Below are 11,028 nucleotides of genomic sequence, written 5' to 3' on the forward strand. Positions count from 1 at the left end.
TTCTATAAACAGATAGATTTCCAGCTGTGAAATTTACTTCCTTGCTGGGTTGTTTTCACTATTTAACAATCAGTATTCGCCAGAAGCGAGTGAATATTGTTGAATAAAACCAAGCCGAGGTAAAGTCTGAATCTGTTTTTCTTTATCTCACCGATCTTGGTGCTGCATTTTCCCACTGTAAGTGCGAGAAACATGCATTTATCTCTGTGAATTTAACTACACATTTAAAATTCCTTGTTAGTTTTATGATAATTTTGCATTTCATCTTATAACTTATGAATTAAGTTTTTTATTTCGTTTTTTGCTTTCGAAGTGCTATAACATTTTGTTTTTCGGCCAGTCTTCCCAGCATGGGACACTTTCTTAAGAACTTTTTTCTCGTGCATGAGTCGTGTTTATAAATTTTATAATCATGTATAGCTATACAGTGTGTATCAAAAAAATTCGAATCCAACTTTGACAGGCTGCTGTGTATAAAATACTAAAGTAAACGATATAATTTTTATATGGCAACAAAGATTAGCTTATTTGGTTTGCGATTATACCGTTCTTATATCGACACGACCAAAACTGGCCGAGTTATCGTCTTTTAAAAATTGTTGCTCGAAATCAAATTTTTCCGCCGATGGGAATTCCAAGTGAGACCTCCAGACAAAAGAAAATGCAAATTTAATTAAATCGACAAACTGTTGTGTAGCAAATTTACACAAATCCCTGTTCATTTAATAACGAGTTTAGGGTCCTATGCCTTCAACAAGTCCTCCGTTTCTGTCTATGCAAGTTTGACAGCGTCGAAGGATGCTGTGAACTGCTCGTCGAACCAGTATCATAAAATGTTTTTACAATAAATGTTCGTTGTTCCTTGCTTAATTGAGGCATTGTGTTCTTCAAAGCTATCATTAAATAAGCAGAATTTTTAAAAAGATAAATTTGCATTTTAGTTTTTAGTAATAATTAGATTTTAAAGCCCTTTGGACTAATTTTCAATAAAACAAACGTCCAATTCCCATCGGCGGAAAATTGTGATTTTTATGAACTTTTTTTGTCGAACCAGTACTCCTTCATTTTTCAACGTTAAGTTACCCAGGCCAAATTATTGATTGTAATCATATGCGTAATCATATAAGCGTTCGTAATGTAATTGCAAGTATCAACACGCGTGACGCAGCAGTAAATACATCGATTAATAAGAAAAAAAGTGTCATTAGAAATGTTTTTTACAATAAATGTTCGTTGTTCCTTGCTTAATTGAGGCATTGTGTTCTTCTTTTTGTCGAACCAGGACTCCTTTATTTTTCAACTAAATGACACGTACAACGTGTCATTTGAAAGAGAAATAAATGAACTTAACAATGGTGCAAAAATAAACCAAATTTTTCAAAATATTTTGCATTATTACACGCCAAATTTTGATTCGAATTTTTTTGATACACCCTGTATTTGTATCTTTTTCAACTCATACGTTTGCAACATTACAACTGTTAGGTGAATAAAACCTTCTATAGATCTTTCTACTTGACCAGACTAAGTAACGTTTCATTTGTGTTTGTGGGGAGTGTGTAAGATATCGTTTCTTTATTTTTGAATTTAATTGAAATATATAACTATACTTATTATTATACTTATAATTAAATTGCATTATAACACATTTATTTATGTGTTTGCATTATAACACATTTATTTATACTATAGCTATATAAAGCAACAGAAGTACATTATCAGTGACGACGAAGATTTCAGTTCATATATATTAATTAAAGTATCGACATTTTTTTCATTAAAATTCAAATTAAAACAACACTTTGACAACACATTTAGAATTAAAGCGACGGTGTAACATCTTTCATATTTACTTATGTCTCCGCAAAATGACAAACCGGTAAACCGCATCTTTATGGCAAATGCGAAAATTTAAAACGAAATAGACGGCTACCTGTTTAAACACCCCAGAGCTTGTAGATCAAAGACCGTTCCTGAAGATCGTAGGCCCCTGGGGATTATTAAGGTTGCGTTTTTCTATACACCCTGTATAATAATTGTTGTTCTTATGAAAGGATAAGAGTTCGCTTCAGCGCCCACGCAGTCCCCTTGATATAGTCACAATTGAAAAATAACTACTTACCGAGATAATGAAATTCATTACAATAAATACGCAATTATGTATGCAAACATTTCTTATTCATAATGAAAACAGAGACACAGACAAGCTGCAGTTGTTTTAGCACCTGAAGGAAGAACATCACAGAACTGCAGTGCAGAACGAGCATCGGGGAAACATGACGTTTTCACATTCAACGAAGCAAATATCTGCGAGTTTTCAATGCATCATCTTAATAATACTCAATATTGGAATACGCTTTGCATTGACTTCGAGTAAGAACGGTAGGTTTGCGTTTATTTAGATATTACTTTATAATTTTTAATTTCTCTTCCGATTTTTCTTTCTTTACACTTTTATTAAACTGGTTGAGTTCGACCAACAACCAGAGTTTGCAATAATTTAAAACAACAAAAGCTTTCTAAGTTCTCAATAAAGCAAGTTCAGTTACCAGGAAGCTGCAGGGATCGAATTAATAATGATAGTGATAGTTTAATCTTTGGCGAGAACACTCTTAATCGGACTTGAACGTTTCACTGAAACTCAATTCTCTACAGTTCATGTTCTCGTCTCACGCAAAATCTACTCACAAAATGCAATATTGTTCTATTTTTACCCAAATTATTGATTTTAATCATATGCGTAATCATATAAGCGTTCGTAATGTAATTGCAAGTATCAACACGCGTGACGCAGCAGTAAATACATCGATTAATAAGAAAAAAAGTGTCATTAGAAATTAATGCCAAATATGTTCACGACGTAGACACGTACCAGGTATTTTCGATTTTATTTCGTTCGCATAGGACTTGAAAATGTCCTTCCCGATAAAGGCCCATTTACACCACGCATTATACGATTCGTACCCTGGCGTATGTGAACGTATGAACACACGTACAAACGTGGCAATTTAAATTCCACACTGAACAATATGAGCGAAGACTGTGGCATAGGCCCTCTTTTGCATCCGTCAGAATGATAATTGCACACAACTTATTGTGTAGTCGAAATAGACCTTAATTAAAGGGTATTGGCAATAATTTTTTTATTCTTGCTATCAATTATATTCGACTTCCTGATTATGAATATGTGATTATTTTTTACCCAAACTGTTTTTGGTTTTCGAGTTATGGAAATATTAAATATTAAAAAGATAATCTTTTGGTAACTTGACCCTTGTGACGTCAGGTGCAGGGGAGATCAAAACAACAAATATATTTTATAGGCGCAAATCGCGATGTCGTAGTTCTTGTTAGGGATTTCGCCAGAGTGCATCAATTAAGTGTCAATTGAGCCACTTTTTCCCCATTTTACTCCGTCTAGGATGGCATCGTTTAGCGATAAACTGCAAAAACTACAAAATAGGGCTGCATGGGTTATAACCTCATCTAACTCTGTTTTTGCCTATTGTGGAACAGTTTGCCTGAAACTTTGAAATTATCATAGATGCGTCATGCGAGTCATGTTCTTTCCATGTTTATATAGGGCCTGTATAGTACGCAATTGTAAACTTCATTTGTAGCGAATATACTGAAAAATGCTGTGCCTGTGTACCAGATGCACAAACAATAAACTTTCAGACAGATTAGTAGGATACCAAAAATACAAATTTGTATGTTTGTTGCGCACTAAACGACAACATCTGACAAGCCCTGTGAAGGCTAATATGGTCATCTGATCTGGGTTGACCAAGTTGGAAATGCTGACACTTAAAAAAATATAGCTCAAGCTGATATGCTATATTGTTCCTCAGTGATGATGCCGGTTAAATTTTCGACTTCAATTCGACACTAGCGAATAAATAGACGTTTATAGCGAAACAACATACTAAACGTAGAAAACTTACCACGTTTGGCTTCCAAATAACGTGAAGTACCGAAAATATAACCAGGCAAGTCATGTTGGCAAATTTTGTATACTTTTGTTGTAAAAAAATAGTGTTGGGCACGGGCAAAATAGTGTTGTAGTACGCGCACGCTGACTGGCGGGAGGATTGTTTTCCGAAACTCCTTGGAAAGTTGAGGGGCTCCCGCAAAAGAAAAATATGTCAGTGAAAACTGACTTAATACAACTAATGAAAATTTTGCCGGGGTACTTTGCTTTCTTTCGCACTATGTAGTAGGGCCTTTCTAAATCTTTTATTCCTTGCAGGTGGCATAGATGTGCCAGGTGATATCATAATAGGTGGTCTGTTTCCACTTCACAAGAAAAGTACCGAAAACGAAAATGTCTGCGGAAATTTCAGCGAAGTTCCGGGATATCAGTACATGTCGGCGATGCTGTTCGCGATCGAGGAAGTGAATAATAATCCAGATATTTTACAAAACATCACCCTTGGAGCTCAGATATACGACACGTGTCAAAGCAAAACCATTGCAAATGACGCGGCGAAGCGATTCATAAAAGCAACTTTGAAACGCGAGAGTGTTGGACAACTTGCTGGGGTTATAGGAGCTCTGAGTAGCGGGGTTTCCGAGACGGTCGCAAACTTTCTACGGGTTTTTGAAATACCACAGATAAGCTACGACTCTACGAGCATAACGCTAAGCAATAAAGACATCTACAGCTATTTCCTAAGAGTCGTTGCCCCGGACACGTTCCAAGCCCAAGCGATGGTTGACATCATAAAGAAATTCGGTTGGAACTACGTCGCGACTGTTAATTCTGCTGGAACGTATGGGACAAAAGGCATGGAAGAATTCTGGAAGGCTGCTGAAAGAAATGGCATCTGTATTGACATAAAAGAAAGCTTCACTAGTGCATTTCCTACAATAGCTGATTACGAGGACACGATTAAAAGGGTATTTGAGAGAGCCGAGCAAAGCAACGTGTCTGTAATCGTGGTTTTTGGCACACAGACTGTGATACGACATTTGCTAGAGGCTGCGCTGAAGCTCTCCTCACGTGCACCACGACATTTCACGTGGATAGGAAGCGACGGCTGGAGTAATCGACCCGACGTCGTTGAAAGTGCAGAAGAGGCCGCCCTCGGAGCTCTGACCATCATGTTCAGAACAGGAACAGTCCCGCAGAAGTTTAAAGATCATTTTTCCAGTTTCAATTTGACAAATTATCCAGTTATAAACAAAAGGTTTGTTGCACATGCGCAGTAGGACATACATAAGGACCAATATTGTTTTTGTATTTTTAATATATTGCTTTTACCATATATATATATATAATATATATATATATATATATATATATATATTTATATATATATATATATATATATATATATATATGGAAATAAAGCATCTGTTTGCACCAATGAACTCAAACACAACGTTAACTCCAAGAAGGAAGCCTTTATTCTATTTCAATTGCGAATAAAAATACGACAAAGCATTGAACGAAATAGGGGAATGGTAGTTTTCGAACAATTTTGCTTTTAAATGACGGCGGAGTTATCATTCTACTTTTTTTTCAATTCACTGGTTTTCACTCCACAATGAAATTAGCATTGTGATACATATATTCAGTACAATGTGAAAGAACATACGCGCGTGTAATCACAATGCAATGGTCTAAAAATATTCAAAATTATTCCAATTTACAGATACTTTTACGAATTCTGGGAAAATCGTTTTAAGTGCAAGTTGACGGGACACAGCGGATCGTGGTCTCAGTTGTACAACAGAAATTGCTATGGCAACGAGTCGCTGAAGAATGTCGCCATCGACTACAGTCCAGTACGAGTCGTCATCAATTCCGTGAAAGCTTACGCCCTCGCCTTGGACAGCCTGCAAAAAGAGCTCTGCCCTAATCAGACGGGAGTTTGCCCAAATATGGCAAGGTTTGACCGCAAAAGGCTTTTGGAGCATCTTAAAAATGTAACATTTTGGGATCCGTTGGCGAACACAACTGTGAAGTTTGACAAGAATTACGAGGTCAGTGGCATGTACGACATCACGAATTTCAGAAAACAAGATGGCGTCGGAAAATACGTGCGCGTAGGGACCTGGGACGGGGAGATAGTGGACGGCCAAATCGTTTCAAACTTCGTACTTGACAGAAATATATCGTGGCTAAAGGGGGAGAGCAGTCCACCTGCTTCGTACTGCTCTGAGAACTGCTTTTCTGATCAAACTAAAATGGCAATACACACATTTGACTTCAAGTGCTGTTGGAAGTGCAAAACTTGCAGCAAATTACAGATCGTCGTGAACAACAGTTGTAACGATGGTCCAGAAGGATGGGTACCAAACTCCAACAGAACCGGCTGGGTGAAACGAGAACTGGTCTATCAAAATTTGAGTGATGACTGGTCCATAGCAATGATATTCTTCTCTGTCGTTGCACTGTTGCTAACATTGGGCGTTACCATAATGTATATCGTGCACAAAAATAATCGTTTGCTAAAAGCGACCGGAAGAGAACTTTGCTTCGTCATGCTGGCTGGAATCGCCATGTGTTTGCTAGTACCCCTTCTGTTTATCGCGAAGCCAGCAGATTCTGTTTGCTACACACGTAACGTGTTCACTGGCCTAGCACTCGCCATGTGTTATGCGCCGTTATTCATGAAAATCAACCGAATATATCGCATTTTCACGAGCGCGAAATCGACGATCGCGCGCCCTGCATTGGTAACGCCCCGTATGCAAATTTTGGTCACTTTTGGTCTTGTCACGGTGCAGCTGCTGTTCACGACGTTGTGGATGACGGCCAAACCAGTCAAGGCTCAAGAGATCTACTATAGCGATAGCAACGAGCTCGTGTTGGAGTGCACTACTGATGCGTTCGGCTTCGCCGGAAACTTATCTTTCGTGATGATCCTAATGCTCCTGTGTACGGTTTATGCTTTCAAGACCAGAGATTTTCCAAGGAATTTCAATGAATCTAAGTACATCGGCGTTACGATGTACGTGACATGCGCAGTGTGGGTGACCTTCTTTCCATTTTATCTCAACGCTGGTCACCGGGACATTCACCCGACTCTGGTTTCGGTGGTTTATGCCATCGTTGGTTTGGTGACGCTGTTTGGTCTCTTTGGCCCGAAGGTTTACGTCGTGTATCTGGTTCATGATTTGCCTAATGAAGATACTGTGATGACGGCACGGTCTGGGAAGAACGCGCACACTCAAGTTGAACCTGTGGTTGAACACAGCAAGACATCGAGTGGATAGGAAACGGAACTCTACTTGTTTAACTGGAGTTATTAACTAAAATTAACGTGTTTAACTTGATCTATTCACTGAGCTATTTTGTATAACTAGAAAATTTTCAGTGAACTCTAAATAAAATTAACAGTAATTTCTTTTACATTAAGGATTTTAAGAAGGTCAAATTTAGATTTTCTTCGGATTTTTTGACATAGTTTAAAGTAAATAAGTAAAATAAGCTTTATGATTTTGAGATGTCATACTTTAATAAGCGAAGACAACGTACAAATAATTACCCAGGTCTGAGTGACACTATTTTCCATATATAAGCTCTACAACCCACATGTCAGGGATAAAAATTAACTTTAATAAAGGAAAATAAACAATGAGACAAAGCAGATTTATATGACAGCGTTGACTTACACTTCTTCCATATACAATGAACCCAAAACCACATGGCTGGGATGACAAATAAACACTGTTGCTGGCCATCACAAACAGCAATCGAAAGTCCAACTCAATTTATTTCGTCTTAGACGCGTCCCTCACACACTCATCGCAAAAACCAACTCGCTGCGAGTAATTTAGTCCAATCACAATGCGTGACTGCTTATTTTATTTTAATTATGTAAATGTGCTTTCTCCGCGTCTTGAAACTAAGAGAAAGTTCTGGCGCGTTTAACTTACAGGCTTGGAAATAGATTTTTTAAAAAAAGGTCAACAAATGAAAAACGGTGATGTTTCAGGAAGTGTAAGACGCGTTTATTTTAAAAAATAAGATATTCACAATAAACGCAAATAGTGACAATTTGGAGCTAGTTTAAGATACAGAGGCCGGTTGTTCGAAAGGCGTTTAGCTTAAAAGGTGGATAAGCCAAAGTTTAAAAATACTCTCATTATATGAATGATTGAACCAACATCTTATGCATTAAATATGTACTCCCATTGAAAATTAAACTATTTACATTTCAGCTTATTTGTCCAATAAATAGATAATTTTGTTTTCCATTTTGAACTTATCCGTCGTCACCGTTTAAGGAGTGGAACCGCCTTTTGAATTACAAGCGAACTATGGCAAAAAGATTGACACGTTAATCATCGCAAAACGAGTGCACGAGCGTCTCTGTAGTTAAAACGTAGCCGTTCCTCCGAATCGCGCAAACACAAAAGATAATAACACAAGAATCAGTCAAGAGTCTAAGCTATAGAAATGAATTAGTCAATTCACGATTCTTTAAACAGATCTCCAGCTGTGAAATTTACTTCCTTGCTGGTTTGTTTTCACTATTTAACAATCAGTATTCGCCAGAAGCGAGTGAATATCGTTGAATAAAACCAAGCCGAGGTAAAGCCTGAATCTGCTTTTCTTTATCTCGCCGATATTGGTGCTGCATTTTCCCACTGTACGTGCGAGAAACATGCATTTATCTCTGTGAATTTAACTACACATTTAAGATTCCTTGTTAGTTTTATGATAATTTTGCATTTCATCTTATAACTTATGAATTAAGTTTTTTATTTCGTTTTTTGCTTTCGAAGTGCTATAACATTTTGTTTTTCGGCAAGTTTTCCCAGCATGGGACACTTTCTTAAGATCTTTTTTTCTCGTGCATGAGTCATGTTTATAAATTTTATAATCATGTATATCTTTTTCAACGCATACGTGTGCAACATTAGGGTGGATTTCCACTTACAGAGAAACAGTTCACAAGCGAAATATTTGCATATTTTCTTTTGAATTGAGAGCAGTCATGTTGAAATAATTTATTTATGCTGTTAAAATTCTAAAGAAAATATGCAAATATTTCGTAAGCGAACTATTTCTCTGTAAGTGGAAATCCAGCCTTACAATTGTTAAGTGAACAAAACCTTATATAGTTCTTTCTATACTTGACCAGCGTTTCATTTGTGTTTGTGGGGAGTATGTAAGATATCGTTTCTTTATTTTTGAATTTCATTGAAATATAACTATACTTATAATTATTATACTTATAATCAAATTGTATTATAACACATTTATTTATGTGTTTGCATTATAACACATTTATTTATACTATAGCTATATATAAAAATTTTAGTTCATATATATTAATTAAAGTATCGATCATTTATAGTGTCTTATTTCAAATAACTATTCGCGATTGGTTTATGCCCATTCAGATTGAATAAAATTCATGCCGAATTCACTCTCCTTTTAAACCAAGGAAATAACTTCCTAAGTTATCCAGGCCGGAGCCTATACTATATGAAGTGACTCAAATGAATTGGAATATATTTTAATAATTCGGTATATTTTTTTAATTAATTTCGAATTATTTTTTTAAATCCATGTTATGGACATAGTATGGATGCTAGTGGCAAATAGTATGGAAGTATACAATATCCATACTAATTGCCATTTTCATAGTATGCATTTTAAAAAAAATTAGTTCACATTACCTGTTTTTCTCTTTCATAATTTATAAAGCATGCAGGCATTTTATGGACTTTCGCAGCAGTTTAAGTGACTGGTAAAAATTCAAAAGTCAATTTTCGTACGTTAATATTTAATGAAGTCGACCCTTCAAAGCATTGAACTGACATTTTTTTCATTAAAATTCAAATTTAAACAACGCTTTGACAACACATTTAGAATTAAAGCGACGTTGTAACATTATTCATATTTACTTATGTCTCCGCAAAATGACAAACTGGTACACCGCATCTCTACGGCAGATGCAAAAATTAAAAACGAAATAGACGGCTACCTGTTTAAACTCCCCAGAGCTTGTAGTTCACAGACCGTTCCTGAAGATCTTAGGCCCCTGGGGATTATTAAGATTGCGTTGTTTTATACACCCTGTATAATAATTGTTGTTCTTATGAAAGGACTAGAGTTTGCTTCAGCGCCCACCCTCTTGATATAGTCACAATTGAAAAGTAACTGCTTACCGAGATAATGAAATTCATTACAATAAATACGCAATTATGCATGCAAACATTTCATATTCATCATAAAAACAGAGACACAGACAAGCAGTTGTTTTAGCACCTGAAGGAAGAACATCACAGAACTGCAGCGCAGAACGAGCATCGGGGAAACATGACGTTTTCACATTCAACGAAGCAAATATCTGCGAGTTTTCAATGCATCATCGTAATAATACTCAATATTGGAATACGCTTTGCATTGACTTCGAGTAAGAACGGTGAGTTTGCGTTTATTTAGATATTACTTTTTAATTTTGAATTTCTCATCCGATTTTTCTTTCTTTACACTTTTATTAAACTGGTTGAGTTCGACCAACAACCAGAGTTTGCAATAATTTAAAACAACAAAAGCTTTCTAAGTTCTCAATAAAGCCAGTTCAGTTAAACCAGGAAGCTGCAGGGATCGAATTAATAATGATAGTGGTAGTTTAATCTTTGGCGAGAACACTCTTAATCGGACTTAAACGTTTCACTGAAACTCAATTCTCTACAATTCATGTTCTCGTCTCACGCAAAATCTACTCACAAAATGCGATATTGTTCTATTTTTACCAAATTATTGATTGTAATCATATGCGTAATCGTATATGCGTTCGTAATGTAATTGCAAGTATCAACACGCGTGACGCAGCAGTAAATACATCGATTAATAGGGAAAAAAGTGTCATTAGAAATTAATGCCAAATATATTCACGACGTAGACACGTACCAGGGATTTTCGATTTTATTTCGTCTGCATGGGACTTGAAAATGTCCTTTCCGTTAAAGGCCTATTTACACTACGCGATTTGTCGTATACGATTCGTACCCTGGCGTATGTGAACGTATGAACACACGTACAAACGTGGCAATTTTAAT

The 11,028-nt window shown here is 36.3% G+C and overlaps 1 protein-coding gene across 1 annotated transcript; it reads left to right on the forward strand.

The window, feature by feature from the left end:
• The first annotated feature begins 2,230 nt into the window (after positions 1-2,230).
• Positions 2,231-7,584, forward strand: LOC114515879 (metabotropic glutamate receptor 4-like). Its single transcript, XM_028535198.1, has 3 exons — positions 2,231-2,382; positions 4,250-5,189; positions 5,658-7,584. Exons 1-3 carry the CDS (start codon positions 2,277-2,279, stop codon positions 7,222-7,224), a joined length of 2,613 nt encoding a protein of 870 aa, XP_028390999.1. The 5' UTR covers positions 2,231-2,276; the 3' UTR covers positions 7,225-7,584.
• The last annotated feature ends 3,444 nt before the right edge of the window (positions 7,585-11,028 follow it).

This window comes from Dendronephthya gigantea, unplaced genomic scaffold, assembly GCF_004324835.1.
Source record: "Dendronephthya gigantea isolate DGI-Jeju-01 unplaced genomic scaffold, DenGig_1.0 000005F, whole genome shotgun sequence".
Taxonomy (NCBI): domain Eukaryota; kingdom Metazoa; phylum Cnidaria; class Anthozoa; order Malacalcyonacea; family Nephtheidae; genus Dendronephthya; species Dendronephthya gigantea.